Source organism: Sylvia atricapilla, chromosome 6, assembly GCF_009819655.1.
Source record: "Sylvia atricapilla isolate bSylAtr1 chromosome 6, bSylAtr1.pri, whole genome shotgun sequence".
Taxonomy (NCBI): domain Eukaryota; kingdom Metazoa; phylum Chordata; class Aves; order Passeriformes; family Sylviidae; genus Sylvia; species Sylvia atricapilla.
In genome coordinates this window covers 13,808,249-13,829,516 of record NC_089145.1, presented here as the reverse complement: position 1 = coordinate 13,829,516, position 21,268 = coordinate 13,808,249, and the positions used below count along the sequence as shown (strand labels likewise).

At 38.3% G+C, this 21,268-nt stretch overlaps 1 protein-coding gene across 1 annotated transcript in view; it reads right to left on the bottom strand.

Annotated features, from left to right (window-relative positions):
• Positions 1-21,268, bottom strand: part of OTOG (otogelin) — an 83,973-nt gene that overhangs the window by 17,863 nt on the left and 44,842 nt on the right. Inside the window, exons 28-36 of the mRNA XM_066320840.1 lie at positions 20,420-20,587; positions 18,037-18,315; positions 10,714-10,831; positions 9,966-10,045; positions 5,875-9,602; positions 4,982-5,150; positions 3,971-4,107; positions 2,682-2,771; positions 2,130-2,313 (exon numbers count right to left, since the gene is read on the bottom strand). Of these exons, the coding sequence (XP_066176937.1) occupies positions 2,130-2,313; positions 2,682-2,771; positions 3,971-4,107; positions 4,982-5,150; positions 5,875-9,602; positions 9,966-10,045; positions 10,714-10,831; positions 18,037-18,315; positions 20,420-20,587 (4,953 nt within the window). The remainder of the gene's footprint in view (positions 1-2,129; positions 2,314-2,681; positions 2,772-3,970; positions 4,108-4,981; positions 5,151-5,874; positions 9,603-9,965; positions 10,046-10,713; positions 10,832-18,036; positions 18,316-20,419; positions 20,588-21,268) is intronic.

The window sequence follows — 21,268 nt, the reverse complement described above, 5'->3', positions numbered from 1 at the left end:
ATGTATAGCAACAAATTAAAACTGTAAAAGTTATCAGAAAAGAGAACAACCATAAAATGCCAGGTTGATACCAGAAGGCAGTATCACATTTTTATTTCGGTTTTAATTAAGATAACCAGCAATTTTGAAACTCTTTGGAGCAGAAGGAGCAACATAACATGGATGGTGATCGTGGTCAGCAAAGAACATTCAAGTATGGCAGTAGCCTTTTCAGAATATCCTTTTAAAACCAGCAGGTAGAAAAAAAGCAGAATGATGGATTAGTCCCTCATTCTTCCTTCCTAATCAGTTTCTGAGACTTTTGTATCATGCTTCTCAAATGTTTTCTTCTGTCATCTCCACAAGCACAATCCTAAACCTTGCTCTGTTCAAAAAAGCATTTGTGGATTCCATCCCGTCCTAAAGAACTGGTCTGTTTTACCATTTTTAGCAAGTCCTATTGACAACCAGAGTTACAGCAACAGGCACAGAGTAAAACAGCTTTCCAAACTGCTTCTATTTGAACCTTTTGAGTCCATATTTGCAACACAGATAGGAAGTACATGATGGTTCTGAAAGACTTCAAAGGATTGCTGTCATGTCAGGGACATCTTTTCTCACTTCTCTAACACATTGGTAAGGAGATTTAAAACAGCAAAAGCTTCACATTTTTCTTGGCAGGATCTGGTTGCAACCAGAACTGACATGTTTTAATATGTTTTTCACCAGTTTTGCTATAGACATGTCCATATTCCCCTCCCACATCCCTCATCTCCTATCCCAGCTCTTCACCAGCTGCCACATTTGCCCAATCCTTGCACTGTAAAAGACACCGTTGTGTCTGAATCCTTCCAAAGGATGCTCATGCTACAAATCTGCAACAGTCTATTTAGTTTTAGCATTTCCATGAAGCTGAGAAATCAAGACCTACCCATACTGCAGTTCAGCTAAAAGATAGCTGAGAAAGTATGTTGCTTTTGTTTGCACTAACACAGCACAGAAAGGAGTTTAGGCCGGGCCAATCCACCCTGAAGAGATGCAGTACAACGAGCCCATTTGAGGCAGGCTTTGTCAGTGGCACCAGGCAGCACTGTGCAGTGCAGACTTATGCAGAAAACCTCCCAGCCAGAGCTGAACACCAGAAAGTCACAGCACGTTCCCTGAAGTTGTACTTGCAACACCATCCACACAAGTGTGTGGTCATCTAGTCAAAATGCCTTGTAAACCAGGAGTGTAATGTTCCAAATCCTCCCTACCACAGCAACCAAACAGGTAAAGGCAAAAGAGATTCTCTGGATAACTTGAATCAGGCTTATTTAAAATATCCACTGTCTTTATTGTCTTGTTTCTGTCTGCTCTATTTACAGTAACAATTGGCCAAACAGAGTGAGAACAATACTGAAAACAGAAGTTAGGGAAAATAAGAGATAATCAAATTCCAAAATGGCGTAAATTCAAACTCTCTTCGTGAGATGCACATTTCTGTCAGCAGGACTGGAAACTGGACTGAGCTATTCCTGGTATTTGATACTGAGCTACAGGCATTTGCCCTTTCTGAAACTGGAAAGACATCCACTGTAATTATATGATCTCCTTAATCCTGATTTCCAGCTCCAATTTACAGATGCAGCTACCACAGAGGGAATTTACATCAGCAAATACACGCTTGCAAAAGCTGTAACACCACCACCTTATTCAAGGCTGTACTTTTTAGAAAAGTTAAACTAAGATTAGCTCTCTAAAGTTTGCATTTCCTGGGAATTCTGACCTTTAGAAACTGAAAATAGCACATAGGACTTCCTACCAGAAGGATATCAAACACTAAATTTGTAAATTACTGCATTTGAAATTATGGATTTAGACCTGTCTTCTTATTTGGTGACTGCAGTCATGCCTGTGATTCAAGCAGCTTACAAAGAGAAGCAACACTGTGGGCAAAGCATGATGAGAGGAATAAATACCAAATGTAATTTCAACAATAAATAAAAAAATAGAAATAGGTTAATTTTAATAGTGTCTTAAAAATTTGCAGTGATCTGTAACAAATTTTTGGGACAGACCCTGCAATATAGATGTTGTATAATTTGGAAAATGCATCTCCCTAGCAAAGCATCTGAAAGCCTTTATTTCTTGCACTACTCTACACTTACCACATAGTCCCAAAGCTCCTGGCTCTCTGGTACTATTCAATTCAATAATCATCACACCTGTGTTGTGAAACCACTGAATTCTGATTTTTGTTGGGGTCTCAACTGCATACTTAAAGCCTGAATCTTCAACTTTGTATCCATATTTTCTAACAGTAGGCCAAGCAGATCTTGAATTTACTGTTATCTAAAAAACACACAAAAGAAAGGTTAATTGTCGGTTAGAAGAACTAAGGCCAGATTTTTAACACCTTAGGAATCTAAGTCATAAGTAATTTCAGAAACAGTCGGGCTTTCCTCCATAAAGATAATACAGGTACCAAAGGTACTAACAGTTTATGTGCCTTGCTCTGAGACTTACCTCGTTAAATGCCCTTAGATCAGAATTTGGCTCTTTGGAGTTACCAGGAGAAATTTACTTAATTACAAAATTGGAACAGTGAATCATGTAACCCATGGTGTTCTACTCTGCTCCTCAGTATCCATGTGAGGAGGCAGCTGACTACAGAAATAAGGGGTTACCTAAAGGAAAATAAAACCCCTCAAAATACTTACTTTTCTGCTTAAACGATTGATAATTATTTGATTTGATTCATAAGTTAGGTTCAACATTGCCAGGCACAAAGTTGTTGAATTTGAATTACTCTGGGGAGAAAGCAAAGAAAGCAAAAAGTAATTACCCATAACCATGATGTGCAAAATCTGAATACATTGGTCACTTGCTGATTATAGGTACTAGGACACAGGGGATTTTTGGGGATTGCACTATTAAGAGAGGAAAACCCATTGTTGATTGCAGTTTCAAGTCATGACCACAGAGTTTATCTGGATAAACAATCAAAACACTATGACCTCTCTGTTTTCAGCAACTGTGATACATCATACAATCTTGGAATTAAGAGAGAAACACAGGTTTTCAGGGAAAAAAATATGGTGGACTATCCATTTGGAAAAAAATTACAAACTACATATCTGAAGGTCAGCAAGAATGAGACTGGAAATGATGAATCTGTATGATATGTACAGCACAGAAGTAATGGATCAAGAATAAATGCATACTTCTTGAGCTACGTAAGGGTGAATATAGAAAAAAATATTGAATACAAGAGGAAAAAGAAATCTGAAAGTCACAAAGACTTTGTCTTCATAATGAGTTTCTAAAATTAACTTCCATAAGGTGAAACCTGGGACCAAAACTTTGCAATGGACATTTATTTAGACATCAAATGACCTAGTTTTCACAGGACAGACTGAAGCTAAAAGGATTTTTGAAAAGGCTTACAAGAAATGAACTTCTCATAACAAAAGCCAACCCACACTACCCATCAGACAGGATCCCCATTAGGCTCTCTCTCTTACTCCTGTGTCAGAAACTTGGAATGCGCAGGGTGGTCCCAGCCTGGCATTCCTACAGTCTTTTATGGCTCTGAAGATGGGTGTTTCCAGGCCAAGTTTGTCCATATGAACACAGATAAAAATTCTGCATTGGAAGAGACTGGTGGTATACTGGTACAACTGCTGTGGTATTTGCAGTAAGACAGCACTCACAGAAGTGACTAATGATGTAAATCCACTTAATCTCTCCCCACCTTGTCCATATTACACGTGCCACAGAATGGCATGGACCTACCTCTCATCTTCCAGCTGCTTCTCAAGGAACTGTGCATATACAGTCAGGTGTTAGTTACAAAATTCATAAGTATTGTGAAATGCAAGCACAATTCATAGATATTGCACAGAAGTGACTAAAAACCACAATATAAAGTATTATTATGCTCTTGCCTTTCAGATACATCTTATTAGCAGCACCAAACACCTTTTATTAGCTGAAAAACGTTAGTTACCATTCTACAGTCAAGGACATGGATGGTTATGGTTTCATCTGGAGTTTGACTAACAATGTAGGATGCTTCTTTGAATAAAGCCAAATGATTTCCATCATAGGTTACAATGCTCAGATCAGAGAAAATGGTGCAACGACCTAAGGAAAAAAAGTAAATTTATTTCCTAACTTACTTTAGAATTCCTGTAAATCTTAAAAACTATTAAGATAAACCCATAAATTTTATAAGATGAACTAGCTTATTAAGAGGTTAATATATGCAGCACATATTTTCACATATTTGATAATAGTGCATTTTTGTAAACGGACAGCAGAATCAAATCCTGCATATTTTCAGAGAGAAAACCTGCAGACCTCTGCAATCAGCTATTTCCTTACAGTTCTTGCCAACAAAGATTTGCAATTTTTAGAAACCCCAAACTAAGAAAAATCCTAAGTGACAGCAGATCATACCAGATCCACAGCTCCCCTGCAGTCTTATTCCTAAGGTGGAAAGTTTCATTTTTCCTCAGTCTTATTACTAAGGGTTTTTTTGTTTCAGTGGGCTAGGAGTTCTACTGCAAGTTATTCCAAACTCTAAAGCCTAAGGAGAAATTCCAATTGCTTATCTCTGCATGTTTTGTTTGGTATGATGAAATTGAATTTTCTTTAAGGTTTGGCTTCTTTCTGCTCAATTCTAGGTAATTGATGGGTGTGACTACAGTACAGAGTCCCCAAACTGCTAACAGAAGTAGTTAACAGTCTAAGGAATCTTTTCATCCTGAAGTTAAAAAATGAACCAAAAAAATCCATTAATCCACTGCGGATACCTAATGCTGAGTACAATAAAGGATCATTTTTATTTTAGCTCCCTGGATGTAACACTGCAATTATAAATTTCCTTAGACAGCGAGTAGCGCAAAAAAATGTGCCTCTTCTACTTCTATGCTATAGACTAAAACTGTCAGTTCTTACCCTTCTTACACATGCAATAAATTGTTACCTTCAAAAGTACTGCAGAATTAAAACTTACATGCACATTCCCACTTTGGGCAGCATTTGTCACCATTGGTTTGAGTTGCAAATCCTAAAACTCCACAGCTGGGCTGAGTAGCATTGTATGGGCAGTTCTGTGACTTGTTAACCTGGATCAGTTGTCCATCCAAACAAATGTGTTTTATGCACTCACTCTCTGTGATTGGCTGAGGCAGATTCAGTAAAAGACAGAGGTTACCACTCATACCAAGTCAGTATCACAATATTGTATAGTTTTTGTTGAAAAAGGGGTTCACATTCTTCAGGCACAGAATACTTATTGATCCCTGTGATGCTGATGGAGGCTACAAGCAAAGAGCACCTTTGAAAACCTGACCATTATAGATTAGACCATTATAGATTATAGGATAGATTAACACTCTTGTCCTATAAAAGAGATGAGAACAGCACTACTGAGTTTTTAACTTCACAATGAAAAAAGTTGAGATGGGAAAATATGGAAGGAAACAAAATATGGAAAATTGGAAGTTGAGATGGGAAAATATGGAAGGAAACAAAATATGGAAAATATGGGATGATAACAGGGGTGTCTGGAAAGATGTGTTTTAAGAAGGTCAATGTAACAAAACACTGACACTGGACAGTATGAAGCACTATATTTTGCCAAGAACCCCCATTCTTGTAACAGTCACGCTCAGAAAACCGAGGTCTGAAACCCAGTGTAATATAACATCTAGAAAAAAATTATTATGCATTACAAAGTTATGCAAGGTTTCAGATACAATGGGTAATATAATCAAGCTCTCTTGTTTGATACAGATACAAATCCTAAAGATCAAGGCATGGCTCACAATTTTATTTTTTAATCAGTGTGTAGAGGTAACTAAGGCATGTTCCAAAGCAGGCAGGTAATTATTTATATCTACTCACTGTACAAGTTTGAAGAGTTGCTGTTTCTTGAGGCAACATAAAAGGTGATGCTGCAGCTCCTGCCAGTCCATCAGAAAATGTTGCAGTCGAGCCATGAAGTGGTTTGGTGGATAAAAAAGGAAATGAGGAAACTGATGGAGCTGCTGTGCCATTTGGATGATCAGATATCATTAGCAGTGGACTCACAGAAGGTGTTTGCATCTCAGGTGGTTTTTCAAATTTTGAAGTTTGAGCAGTATTGACTGATGATGGAGCTATAGAAGAAATTTGTTTTGATTCAGCAGGTGAATGCACAGTGGACAGAACTGAAGCTGCGTTTGTGAAATGCAGAGGGTAAAATGCCTGAGGTGTAACAGTAACACCCTGAGTAAGGACAGACCGGGATCCTGTTGTTAATTCTGACTCTTCAGACTTGACTGTGTCGAGGGGCACGGCCCCTTCTGCTTCTGGAGTAACAGAAAGAGAGCTGGAGATGGGCTCTGTGACTGCTGCTGCTTTGTCTGAATCTGCTGATGCAATACTGAGGTTTTGCCCAGCACTGCTTATCGTTGGAGAGGCTGAAGGTGCAACTGATGAATGGGCCTCAGTGGACAGGGCTGTCCTTGGTAGGATCATGGGACTGTAGGGCGTGGCTGAAGGTGTGACCTGCTTAGACAACACCATGGTTTCCTCTGTACCACTTTTCCTTGATGTGGATCCCGAGGCAACAACAATTTCTGCTGTTTCTGGTAGCAAAAGCATTGAAGAGGTTGACACAGAATCTGGTGAAGATGATGATTCAAGTGTTTGTCTTGAACCAAGAGATTTAGTAAACGAGGCCTGATGTGTGAATTTTAGATCTGTAGCTGCCTTTTGTGTGGAAAATGAAGGAAATGGTTCTTTTGTAATTGTTAAAGAAGAGGAAGTGCCAAGCACTTCTGGTGAGATAGGGGGAAATTTTGTGCCAAAAATCAGGTCAGCTGTTGTTCTAGCTGGGACTGTAGACTGCAAAACAGAAGTTCTTAATACAAGTGGATGTGTGACTGAATCAGTTAAATGCAAATATTTTTGAGTTGGCAAAATAACTTTTGTAGGACCTACTGAGGTAGGTAACATGCTTGAATGGGTGCCTTCAGGGAGTGAGGTCTTTAAGGGGTATAAGGAAGTCAGTTCTACTGTAGCTTCAGATGTGCTAAAGACAGGTTGTGGCTGACCAGGGGATTTGGTTAGAGATTCTGCAGGATACTGGTGAACTTGGCTTGTCAATGAAGGTTCAGAGGTCTGATGACCAAGTTCTGTAGTCTTCTGAGTAGACGAAGGTGGTATAATGGTGGTCCTTGTGGTCTGTACTGAAATTTTAGCTCCTGAAGATGTCTGCAAGAAGGGGCCTACTGAAGAAAGAGGCAGGGATGGCTGAGCTGCAGCTGCTGGAAGTTTCACTGCTTCTGTTATACTTTGGACTGCAGGTTTTAATGCTGTAGAAACCATTTTAGTTTCTACCAAATATTTTGATGCGGTTGTTACTTCTGGTTGCAGTTGTGTTAAAGAAGGTGAAGAAACTAATTTATCTCCTAGAAACTGAGAGGTGGAGAAAGTGTAAGAAGACTTTGTTACTGGAAGTGCAACAGAAGGGGATACAGAGGATTTTTCTTTGCCTGTCATTATTTTTCTTGTTGTTATGAGCTGACTGCTGAATTGAGAGGTTGGGGAGAATGTGGCATCGGTGACATTCACTAGTGATTTTTCATCTGGTACTGTTGTTATTGAAGTTAATTGTTCTAATACAGAAGATAAAATAGAGAAAGTTGGGATTGGAGAGGTCTTTTCTGTTGTTAACATAAATTCTCTTACAGTTGTTCTAGGATATAAAGAGGTTATTTCATGGGATATATGCATGGGACTGAGAGTTGTCAGCAATGCTTCTTTTGCATCTGAGGGTAGTGAAGGAAGAGAAATGTTTGAAGAGATTAAAGAACCTGACGGTGAAAAAGACAAAGCAGATGGCTTTCCAGTAGAGATGGTAGTAATACTTTCTACTTGTGATTTATCAGGCTGTGTTGTCAACAGTGTGGTTTCACTCCCATTAAGGAGAGTAAGTGGAGATCCAGGGATGGATGTTCTTTGAGGTGATCCTCTTTCTGTAGTTACAAAAGGAGCTGTGTGTACTTTGGTTTTCATTGTTGGTGTCATAACACTACCTGAATCTGCTGGAGTACTTGTCTTCACTGTACTTGAAACCAGAGCTGACTTGTATTCAGTAGTTATTTTCCCAGAAAACAAAGTTGACTTTGTTGCTAATTCAAGAGGGGATGTTATTCTGGGCGTTACCTTAACAGACAAAGGTGCCACACTGAGAGTCTCAGCCATGACAGGATATTTAGTGTATAATGTAGTCAGGAACTCAGTTGTGTTTAGAACCATGGGTAAGGGATATCCTGTAGTTGAAAGCGTCTTGAATGTTTTTTTTAATTCACCTGAAGCTGGAGAAGCAGGCATAGGAGCAGACACTGCAGGTCTCTTTGTAGAAAGAATGAAGGATTTTTCAGTACTAGAGCCAGGATGTGGTGAGTAGGAAGGGAAATAGGAACCTGATGTATGCTGTATATGAGATGTTATTTTTGGGACTTCCTTTTTATGAGTTGTAAATGATAACAAAGTTGTTTCTGATAATCTCTCTTGGGTTTGTAGAGTTGTCATCTGTGGACCTTGAGTTGTAGTGAAAAGAACCTCTGGAGTACCAGTCAGGTGTTGAACCATTCCAAGAGGAGGTTCTGTAATTGTCTTTCCTAATGAAATAGGTGGCGAGGATGTAGGTGAAAATGTAGTCTTCACACTCTGTTTGGTTAAAACAGCTGCTGCTTCTGCTGTTGCTGAAGACATTGGCTTTAACAAAGATGAAGTAGTGAGTATAGGAGGAAATGATGTCACTGTAACATTAGCTACTGTGGTAAAAGACTGTTCTACACTTATTTTTGTCCCTTCTGAAGTTCCTGTTAAGTTTACTGGTGGTGTATATGAAGGCACATCCAGAGGGGATGTAGAAAACTGTGGCACATATGAAGTAGCTTTCCCTGTTATTGATTCAAATGAACTGGGTGTAAATGTTGTAAGTCCTTCTGGTTTTACTCGTGCTTCTTTCGTGGGAAGTGTTCTTGTGGCCATTTCTGGTAACTCCATTATTTTAGTTTTGCCTGGCATTTCAGTTGTTCTAAGTACAAGTGGTGTCCCAGTAGAAAAAGAAGTAGCAACTGGTTTTCTCTCTGGTTCTGTTCCTGTGGTCACTGCACGTGTCACAGTTGCTGTCTGAGGTTCTGTAGCCCTCAGCAGTTTCGTGGAGCCACTGCTGATCAGCTGTATCCTTGTGGAAGTTTCTGAACTGCCAGTAGATGGAAACAAAGGAGAAATGTCAACAGAAGCAGACAAGCTTATGCTAGATTTTGTTGTCCCAGTCATTGCTGTAGTGCTTCTCCCAGATGTCATTTCTGTTGACTGTGAAGAAACATTTGGCAATAAAGTTACAGCTGGAAGTGTTTTATTGGATGTAACAGCTGAAAATTCTGGTTTCCTTGTAGTTGCAGTGAGTTGCAGTTTTGTAGTGAGTGTTGTTTCTGAGTCCTTTGCTTCAGGTACAGGAAATGAAGTTACCTCTTCACTGATCCCTGCCAAACTTGCACTCGGTGTTAAATGCGGAACTGCTGGCGTTTGAGTGCTGGGAAGCAAAGGTGGGCTGTCATCTGCAGGTTCAATGCCTGAAATCAGATACAAGAAAACAGCCTGAAACTCATGATAATTATACTGACAGCACCAGCAGAGTTATCTTTTCAATTGCCTTTCAACTTCTAGAACTCACAGACAAATTAAAAAAAAAAAAAAATTGCTTGACATCTAATGTTACTGAAATGTTTTATGAAGAAAGATGATCTTTCTTAGCTAAAAATTTGTTTCATATTTTTTAGGAATTCAATTGTTTTAACTAATATGTATGTTAAGTGAGCCGTAACTATGGTCACACTTACACAAATGCAGGCACTGGTATTTGAAATCATGACTAAAGAACTAATTAATCATTAAGCTAGATCTAATATATGATATATGTAAGTTTTCAGACATACAGTCTTCAAAATACACGCATCTTTGAGTGATTTCATCCAGCAACATGTTGAGAGGGCAGGCAGGGATGCATCCTTCCACTCTAAAAGAAAAACAATTAGTATTAACTAGTTGGCTAGTATTTTCTGGATCAAGCATGCAATTTCAGGAAAAGAATCTATATATAAAGTTTAAGCAGACAATCTGGTTCACCTCAGTGTGCTCCTTTAAAATGTCATTGCCATGACTTCCATTCCCACTCAGATCTAAGGGAAAGCACGAACACTGTGACACTCAGCTTTTGAAACAAATAGTCAGAGGTTCAAGAGTGAATACTATTGCTATAAGAAATACCCAATTTTTTACATGTCAAAATCTGAGCGTCGCTTTCACCACATTTAGCACAAATTCCATTCACAGGAAAAAGCAAGGCCAGATATAGCTGTTGCAATGACATAATGGAAAACCAGGGGCACAACTGTTTGAAACAAAGTTGTGATAACTTCTCTTTATTAATACTCTATAATACTCCCAAAATGAAAGTTACAAATATAGCAGTCGTTCCAGAACCTGACACTACATTAAAGGCTGGAATGTCAGGTTTATGTGTCTGCAGCAGCAGGTTTTATTCCATTTCTTTTCTCTTTCGCTTACCTCCTTACCCAAAACCACAATCCTGATATGCATACATTTGGGCCCTGGTATTCCTATTATCCTGCTTAAGTGTCTTGCCTAAGTTACACACTTCTCCATAAAAACACAGGCACTTACTTTGGTACTGTCTGACAGTTTTTTCCCAAAGGGTCCCTGCATGTCTTGAAACAAGGGCTTGTGCAGGCATCATAACGCCATTCACACGTGGAACGGGACAGAAGCTTAAATTTGACATCTGAAAAACAACAAAGACCTGTTATTCTTGAAACACACACAGATACATATCACTAAGAGAGATGCCTTACATTCACTGTAGTATCTACGCACACACAGCGTTTATGAAAAGACTTTCAAGTCACATAATAAAAGGTCCCATAATAAGAACACAAATTCAAAGGCACATAATAAGAACACAGAAAAATAAATAAATAAATAAATAAATAAACCAACCAACCCACAAAAGTCACATAAATAAAAATGCAAATTCAAAGGCACTCCAGCCCTCACCCATACCCACACGGAACAGTGTCCTACACAATGCTGGATTAGCCCAATGGCTCTTCCCACACCTGCAAAACTTACATGATATATCTGGATTTCTGCATTATTGACAGCCCACCCCAGCTCTTTTAGTAGCAGCCAGGGTAGGGCAGCAACATTTCCTGTACAATTACACCTGCAGAAGACAGTCATCATCATACATGAATCCTCTCTAAATTGGCAAGCCTGAGCTCAGAGCAATGTTGTTCAAAGCCTGCAAAGAGTAACTGCTTTCAAACAATGTTCACATTAAACACCAGAAAGAAAATGCTAACTACTTAGACAGAATTTCCATTTGTTTTTTTTTTAAGTCTTTTCTAAGTTTTATTGTTCTTTGCTTGACTGAGATATGAGTTCTTTTACATCTTTTTGAAGACAGTCAAATTTCCCATTAAGACACTGAGAATTTTTTTCCCTGCAATTTGGGGAACCTGCACTTACAATTATATCTCTGTCATTATTAACCATTAATGTCTTCTCTTAAAATACAAATAATTCTCTTAAAAATAAAAATCAAACTCAGACAAAAGGGTGTGTATGTTGCCATCTAGTGTTACCCCTTTTACATCTCATTTTATCAAGGAATGTAATTGGTCACTGCTTTTAAAAACACAGTGATTACGACAGTAAAATATGCATTTATTATGTTCTCATAAGAAGTTAAGTATATGTGACTGAATTTTTCTGTGACCCCTTCTAGTGACACCAATATAATTTACATAAATCTAATGGAGGAAGGGAATTTTTTCCATAGATTTTGGTGACTGATGTATGAGGGTTTGTATGCATGGATTGGTTGAGTAGTAAAGTTGAAGGACAAAAGACAAGACAAAGCAGAAATACAAGGTTTAAGGAGAAAAAGAAGCTATATGGCAGAAAGACAAAACGTATCAGAGACCTGTTGGCATGGGCAATCACCAAAAACAGGGATAACAGTAAATAAATCCAAATCAAATTTAGGAAATCTCATTCATTAGTCTACCCTAGACTAAGTATGGAGACAAATCCATAACTTTCAACTCTGGCCATTAACCACACAGTAAGCTTCTAACACAATAAAAGTACAAGCTTGCAGAAGACAGACTGTAACCTGATGAAGAATGATAGTTTCTCAATTTAGCAGAACAGTGGCTGTGAATTAACGCTTCCAAGTTCTGGGATTAACATACCATCTCCCATTCCCCAAATGAACCTACACTTCTATAAAATGATAGCCACATTTTCCTCAATCTTTTCTACAGACTAAGCTCACAGAGTTCAGTGCTGTTGCATGCCTTGGTAGGATTTAGGGTGAATCTCCACATAAATGCATAGCATTTGTTGAATATTTCATAAATGCTGCTTTCAGTCAAGAACGAAGTCATGCTTGTTTGCAAATTTTGTTTCTACTTCTACAAAACAAACTATGGACAACAGAAGAATTTGTGAATCTGGTTATAAAGAATTGCTTTCAAAGAGCTGTGGGACCAACGGACATTAAATTTTCCAGTCAAGGGATTTTAGAGTTTCGAGTATGCCAGGCCATGCTGTACCACTGTTTTTAGTGTGCAAACTACACTAAGGAGCACACCAAATCACCACAGCAAGAGTTGAGTATTTGCATGAATTGATTTCCTTTTTCCAGAAAGTTTTTGAGATGTCTCTGTACCCCTAGAAGGTAGGATGATATCTGTACTGTGTTATGAATTGTGGGAAAATTCTTTAGAGTATTAAGACAACATCAGTTCAGTAATTCATCATCACTATTGTCAACCTGACTTCTGGTAAGCCTGAGCATCCCAAGGACGAAGCCACTGCAAAACAAAGCAAAACAGAAAACAGCTTTTGTGTTGTTTGTTTTGTGATTTTTATTTGTTTGTTTTTTGGTTTTGTTGTTGTTGGGGTGTTTGCTTTGGTATTTTTGGTTGTTTTTTTTTTTTCTCACTACACTGGTGCTGCCTCACCTCAAGCCCTGTGTGCAGTTTTGGTCACCACAATGTAAAAAAGGACATTCAGATGTTAGACTGTGCCCAAAGGAGCAATGAAGATGGTGAAGGGCTTTGAGGGGCAGCCACATGAGGAGTGATTGAGGTCACTTGGTCTCTTCAGCCACCTCCACCACATGCTCCCCATTTTTTTAATACTTGAATTCCCCCTCCAGCAACCAGTAACACGAGCTTGCTGCAGCCTGTGCAACAGCAGAGCTCCCTCACCACAAAACAATGATACACAGTTTACAGACAATGAATCAAGCTTCTCGTACCAGGCACGTGTTCCTCAAAAGGATTCGTCATGGCATCTGGAGATAACCATGTGTCTCCTTGACAAGTCTACCAGCATTTGTCTCCTGTTTGGTGACACAGCAAATCCTTTCCAAAATGGTGACTTGTGTCCTGGGTGACAGTGGCTCCAGCTGACGTGCCAGCTGAGCCCACAGTTCTCTCACCCAACAGGGTTTGAGCACAGCAGAAACCCTCTGCAGGGGCACGGGCATGAACACTGCCAAAGACAATATATTAAAACGTATTTCCCAGCTCCATTGCTTTCACACTGGCTTGAACACCAGAGAAGCATTTTCTTCCCTGTAATTCCTGATTTTATTCTTTATGGCTTTCGAAAATAAAGCTGGGATAACAGTTGTTGCTACCATTTAATGAAGATTTTTACTATTTTATCACTGAGAGACCATGAGGTTCTGCTGAGCTAAGCACCGTTCTTAGTAACTTGACCACTTCTTTCTGCAAGTTGACAATTCCTACTGTTCACAAGTCCACCCAACCCTAATTTTCTATGCTGACTTTTACACCACAGGGACAAAATTTGCCATTGTCAGAATCTCTGTAATATTAATAATTTCAAGTTATGCTCAAAAAATGGCTATTTACTTAAAAACAAGTCCTAAAATTTGAAATGTTCCTGTGTCAATAAAAGGTTGTATTTAAAATAAAGATCTAAAAAATAATTTAAAGAATCAACTATTTGGATTTTCATTCTTACCTGATGCTTTTTTTTTTCTTTTTTTTTTGCTACTTCAATGCAAAATGTAAAAAAAAAATTCTAGTAGATACAAAATGCTTTAGAATTAGTTCTATTTATAATGGAGGCAAAACTCTGCTTGGTAACTTAGCTTGATATCTCCTCAGTTACAAGCTTAGAAACTTGAAATCCTATCTACCCACTTAACACACACAAACTAGTAAAAAACCCTGCTCATGACTTCTAAGTTCCTGCAACAAGAAATGTAAGCAAACATCACTGGAAAAATTAAACTTTGTGCCCAGCCAAAACATCACTGGAAGCAAAGTGTAATTACCCACCTCTCATCTACTTGTGGTTTCAGTTTACTATTTCAATGTTAACGCAACTCTTTAATCCCCTCCTATTTATTCAGCCAAAAATGGTAGGTCAAATGTTTGTGTTTGTGGTATAAAAAGGAAAAATGTTATTCTACAGTAACTTCAGTCTGACTGCAGGAGCTACCAAGCAGATGTGTTCAGTGACACACGTGGGATTTGCAGGTACAACAGCAGATGGTTTTGTAAAAACCTTTTCACTAAAATGAATTCTGTTTTCAGTTTTGCACCATGTTTCTGAATGAGATTCAGTTAATTAAAATACCAAGATTAAAAGGAACTGAAAGTGCTCTGTATCAAACTTAAACATTGAAAAATGCCTCTGTGCAGTGTGCCTATACTTAGTGCATCTTGATATTTTAATTTTAGCTGAAAATTCTCTCTAAAACAGGCCTTATATTTACAGCAAGTTAGCTATTATAGCACATAACTAGCTTTATTAAATACTTTGTTGCAGAATTTATATGGGGCAAGTCACGTTTTCATAACATACATAAAAATAACGCATGCTGATCCTAAATGGGTGACAATTACATGAATGATAAAAGGCAACTAGTTTGAGCACATTATTTTTACGAAGGGTAAGAAAACAGCAGCTATATCCATAAAAAGGCCATCATTTCCCTACATACTCTGATTTCCCCAGAATCTTAAATGGGAATTGATCACTCTTACATGACACCTTTGTGCTTGTCCATCTGGTAAAAGCAAGGGTATTCTTTCTTTTGAGTGAATGCATACCAATCCATTTGCGAGAAAAAAAATTCCTGAATAGAATGCAAAACTGTAATTTACTACAAATGAGTACATACAAAATTCAGTTTTCTCCTCAATCTCCTCAAATGGGAACAAGACAGCAGAAAAAGCGAAGTATAATGAAAATAACCCAATTAAAGCTGAAGTGCCTTCTCATGGCAAATACTTCTCAACCTTGGTGTATCCCAATGTGACAATATTTATTGCGATGAAACTGGAAAAAGTGACTCGTCAGCTGACTTTAAACAGATACGTGTCTACTGCTGTGGTGATCAGGTCACTTAAAATTTTTCCTTCTGAATGTGCGTCACAGAGCATGAAGAAGTCTCATGAGGAACTTTCTGGCCAAGGGGATTTACTGGGCCTATTATTCTGCTCCTGATATTTATCCTCTGATTCCGCAGGAATAGCTGTTCCCAGTTCAAGAGTTTCTGATCTAATATGCAAAGCATTTACAATAGTCAGCAGGAAACCCAATACGCTTTTGCCTGCGCACTCTGGAGCTGGTGTAACTTTTCCATTAACTTAAACAAATGCTGCTGTATTTTTAGACCATGTAATTACCCTACATCAGCAGGCTGGCCCTTGTGAAAGTACACTGGAGAAAGATTGGAGCCCTCTGCTTATAAAACTCTGAAACCCAAGCCCTCGGATGTGGTGATTAATGAAATACCTCTTGATCATTTGATCTGATCCCACTTGCTGAGGTAAATTGTTTTAGTTTTCCATTGGCATAAATAGGATTTTTGGTATAATGACTGGAGGGTAAAGACTTCACACTTGAAAAGACACACCATTCAGTGTTAATGGACGACCACTGAGAATTGGAACATGCTTTAACCTTCTTCATTCCTCCCTCAAAGATAAAAGACTAAAGAGATATTTTTGTTATGTCCCAAAAAAGTTCCTTACTTGAAATGCTGCACGAACATCCTGGTAATAGCATTAGCCCTCTGATTCTGCCGTTCAAAACCCTCAACAGCTCTGTGATTACAAGCATTTGTCAAGAGGCAACAGGCATTTGGCAATGACAAAATCTGTCATTTTTCTGAAGTTGGAGTGTGCCAGTCAACAGCTGCATTGGGCTGTCAGCGCAATGTACTGCAAAACATCGGCAGATTCACAATGACACCATTAACACTTTAATTCAGTGTTTTGATAACAAGAAGCTCTGCAAGGCATACAGTTGGCCTCTTCTGTCACAGAAATCAGAGGTTGCTTCAGTGCCACAATTCAGCATGGTCACTGTAAAGCATGGGTAAGCCATGCTTTATTTGATACAATATTTAATTTTCTTTCTTTGCTTGTAAAGCACATTTCAGTTTCAGAGAATGAACGACTAGTTTTAAACCATGGTATTGCCAGGAACACTTATTAAAATACTTCTGCTAAATAAATACATAAACAACAATGCATTTAAAACTACAGCACAGTAAAAAAGAATATAATCACTCACAGCAACTCTGGAATTGTATATACTACACTTGGTTTCATCAAGTAATTGTCGCCACTGAATTTCATAAATGAATATGTTTGATGTATCTAATGTGTTAAGGCAAGTAAAAGCTAAAGCAAAGAGCAGTTACACGAGTAAGCTGCTTTGCTTCATTTTATATGCCAATATAACTTCTTGCATATTCTTCCTGACCTTCAAGGTCATCTTCAATTCAGTGCATGGCTCCACTTGTTTAGGAATATGTAAAAACTGCAATTCGAACTATTTATTTTCCTTACTAACCGAAAAACAAACAAACAAACAAAAAACCACACACATACCACAAAAAAACCACAAAAAATGCACCAACCAACCCCCTCCCAAAAAAACCCAAAAAATTCCAAAACAAAACAAACAAAAAACACCAAAAACCCCCAAAAGACAAAAAACCCACACCATCCAAACAAAAATAGAAATAATTTGACATCATTTTTTATGTGTGTTTTCATCATCAGCTCTTGTAGGAGCAACATCTGCAGCCAGTTCCAATGAAGGGATCCTCAGAGTGAATAACTTCTCCATTTCTGATCCAGATGTCTGAGTGGAATTGAACTACTACGGGAATGGGAATCTCACAGATACCCTCACAGCAGTCTTTTGTACTGAAAAGTTGAATCTGTTCAAGAAATTTTAGGGAAATGAACATCTGGATCCCCAAGAAGGGGTGAATATTCCAACGAGATGGTGACTGAAACACCAGTGATTAACATCCCAACAGACACAGCGTCTCAGAGTGGGTAGTGGATAAAAGTCAAGGTGTTTTTCAGGTGAAAAAGAAGTTTGAAAGGTGTAAGCTACAGGTCATGTCCTTAGCACTGGATGGCATTATTCTTAAAAAGGCCAGAAGGTTAGCAATGAGAATCCACTGTACAGAAATCTCTGTCTTGGCAGCAGGCAGAGAGAATATGTTGTCCACACACCTTAACTTTTAGAGATCTGTTGTTTTCTATTCCATTTGTGAATCCATTATTTATGAGTATGAATGTTCTGCTCCTAAAGAATTTTCTTACCACCTCCACAGCAAGTATTGCCCAGAAACTATACATCATGATATGCATTTCCAAACCCATTTGGCAAATAAAACAAAACTGTCTGTTAAGCTATTTAATGGCTTTTCACAAGAAAACGGAATCTCATCTTCACTACAATGCTCAGAGGAAAATATTTTGGGCCTAGATGTCCTGGAGCCCCCACAACTCCCAGTAATGTAGGGGAGAGGTAAGCAATCTCATCACCTCTGAAAATAACACCACCATTTAGCCTGGATTTGCACAGGGAGAAAGCTGCTGTTCATAACATTCAAGTACATTTACCTACCTACGAGTTTAAAAAGGGTTGAAAGTCTGAACTCCTCTGAATGATGGTACTTCAAAATCTCAACTGAAGAGGCTGAAATGTGGATGAAGTAACCTGGTTTTGCAAATGACTCAAAGGAACTGTATCCCGAAAGCCATGTATTCTTGTGAATGACAAATGTAGATCTGTTGTGAAAATCTTCTGATTTTTTCCATTTAGAAATGGCAAGAGTATTATTGGAGACCAGCTGAAGAAAATAATTCGGTCTCTCAGCTGCTTCAAATGAAATCAAGCTGGAATCTGATAAAACAGAACAGAAGAGAGCACACTGAACTTACTTATTTGCTGCTATGTGCACAATAAACCAAGTTCATCCTGATGTACCACTACTAATACGAGTAGCAAGAGGAATGAAAATTGACTTTGGCCTTACCAGTGAAAACAGACAATCTTGTAAGAAAATACACTACGTATGGATTGCAGAGTGCTAGATTGCAATGCTTATTTAGTTTTCTAAGTACTCTACAGATTCCAACAGGAATACAAAGAGATTGAAACATTTGCTCACACCAGGATAAAGGAATATAGCCCTGCAGTCAAGCAGAACTTAATTAACAGTCTTTGCTAAGCTATTTATTTAATAAAAACTTTAACTCCATCTAACTATCTTTAAAAGTAACATTTGTCGTCAGGAATTGATAGCTTAAAAGCTCAGCCTTTCATTAAAAATAAATTAAAAAACTTTATTTTGCATTCTAGCTCTCCCTCTAAGAACGTTACAGCAAAGTCTTTTTTTTGGCAAATGTTCCCTCATGATACCTTACCCTGCAGTACTTCTGATTTCAGGCAGCCTCTGTACAGCCAATTGCAGGGCATCAAATCTTGAGCCTGTTACAGGCATCTGTTGCTCACAGAATTACTTCATTCTATTTTGCTGTAAACTTTGCTAGTCTCTTGAAAACAGCCATTAATCTACTGTAAAATCAACTAACCCTCCAGGACCAGGCAGCATTTCTTAAAAAAAAAAAAAAAAAAAAAAAAAAAAAAAAAAAAAAAAAAAAAAAGCCCAGAAAACAAATGATCTCTATTAAATGGATATATTATCCCATTCTGGTATAACACTTCTGGAAGACCACCTTGTTGTCTGAGCATAAGAGCTTCAGATATTCTGAAAAACTACCAGTACTAGTGAATGCCTTCTTGTTAACTGTCTGTAGCAAGCAGCTCTTTGATAAGTAACAAAGGACAGTCAAAGGATTTTTAACATCTGCTGTATAGCCAATAAGTGCATTAATGCCCCAAACTCTCCATTATCCAGGAATTGCCTGAAACTGGTAAGACATGCATTTTGCTGAGGCACTAAAGTGTCAAGAATGCTCTATAAGGATACACCATACTGATTGTACAAATTCCTCATGGCAAAATGATGAACTGCCATTTGCTCAAACTGGATCATAAGGCACAAATTCTAGGCTAAATTCTGAGAGAGAGATTTTTATGGTGGAATAGAACAGTAGGATTGGCCTTCCCTTTCCAAACATAAATTGAACTCAATGTACAAGTGCCTCAAAACTATGACTAATAAAAGAAATCTGTCCCCAGCTATTCTGTTACATGAGCTCTTGTGTCAGTTCTACAGACAGCAGTATTAGTAATCAAATGCATATCATTCTTTTAAGTGACCCACATCCCTCCTTTGATTACACAAAGACAGCCACCTTCAGGCTGTCCAAAGAGCTCATCAGGGAACTCTGGTCAGTAAAACCATTGCTACCCAAGTGCTCTGAGGGCATTAAAGCTGTGTATGCAGACAACTTCAGCATTTAATTAATGCCAGAAATGTTGGATATACTCTTGCAGGCTTTCTGCACAATGTCTGAAGGTGTGCAACACATCTTGCACCTGATGAAGAAGTTCCCTTCGGGGGAAACTTACATTGGGAACCAAAGGAGACAAATTTGCAAAACTCACCCTTACAAAGCCCAGTTAGTGCCAAAAGGTATCTCTGTGTCTGGGGGCAGACAATGAGTGATGGTGGCAGAGTGAGGGAAGTGGGGAGCACTTGGCTTGCAGCATTTCTCTCTCATTCCTTCCCTCTTCCACGAGAAGAGAGGTAAAGGGAGCAACATACATGGAATACTGGGCTGCAATATCAGTTTGGTGCTTCTGAAGGCTGGGGTGTGGGGAGGCAGTTGCTTTTCAGCTCTTTACAAAGATACAGGCTAAAATCCACCAAAGAAAATTTTGGCAGACTCTGAAGTGCACATTCAATGGACTGATAGACCAAAGGGGTTATTTTGTTTGGTTTGTTGGTTTGGGGTTTTTTTTGACCCAGGTCTCTTCTTAAAGACAAGGGCAGAGTTTGCTCTGTCTTGTGTAGGATGCTAGGTTACTATGACTTTACCATGTGCTCTGGGTTTGTAAAGTCCTGAAGTCAGCATAAAGCTCACTACATCCCCAGGAACAAGATCATCTTCTTTCACAGGGAAAACAACACCGTCCACCAATTTTGCTGCTATCACAAATTTTCCATCCAAATAGCTGACCAGTTTGTATGGGCCTTTTCCCAGAGCTGTGGGGAAAAAAAAAAAAACCCAACAATTATTTTTCATGTTATGTATCACAAATACTTGAGCCCTAAACATTAGGGCACGTGAAGAAAACCACATCTCACCACTCTGAAAATAGATCCAGGTGCCATGCACTAAACTTGAATGAAAACAAACATTTTTTAGAAAATATATGCTCTGAAAACTATCAAGAATACCAACTCTCAGTTTTCAAGATTCATTCTCATTTCTGTCCCTCTCATATGCTTTGTTTCAGAATCACTTCACTGAAGTCAGCTGACCCCTCAGTTATTTGATTTAGGACCCTTCTAAACTATTTATTTGGATGGTCAGACTGATTATACACTTCTTACTACTCTTCAAACCTATTTTATTAATGTCCAAAGCATGAGGCATATTTGCAGAGAATAAAAGTTCATTGTCAACAAGCATCAAAAAGCTGCTGGAACAGTGAAGATACAAACATAACCACGGTGAAGTAAGACAGGAAGAAATCAGTATCATAAGCAAAGAATGGTCATATTTTATCTATAAGTTAAAAAAGCCAAAACCATGCAAAGTTATTTTACAAACCTTAAAATGCCACGCCTTCTCATTTAGATCAACCTTTACTGCAGAAAATAGTTTTGAATTTATTTTTAGATGCTTGAAAGTATTTTTTTAAAGTTCTCTGTTAAATTAAG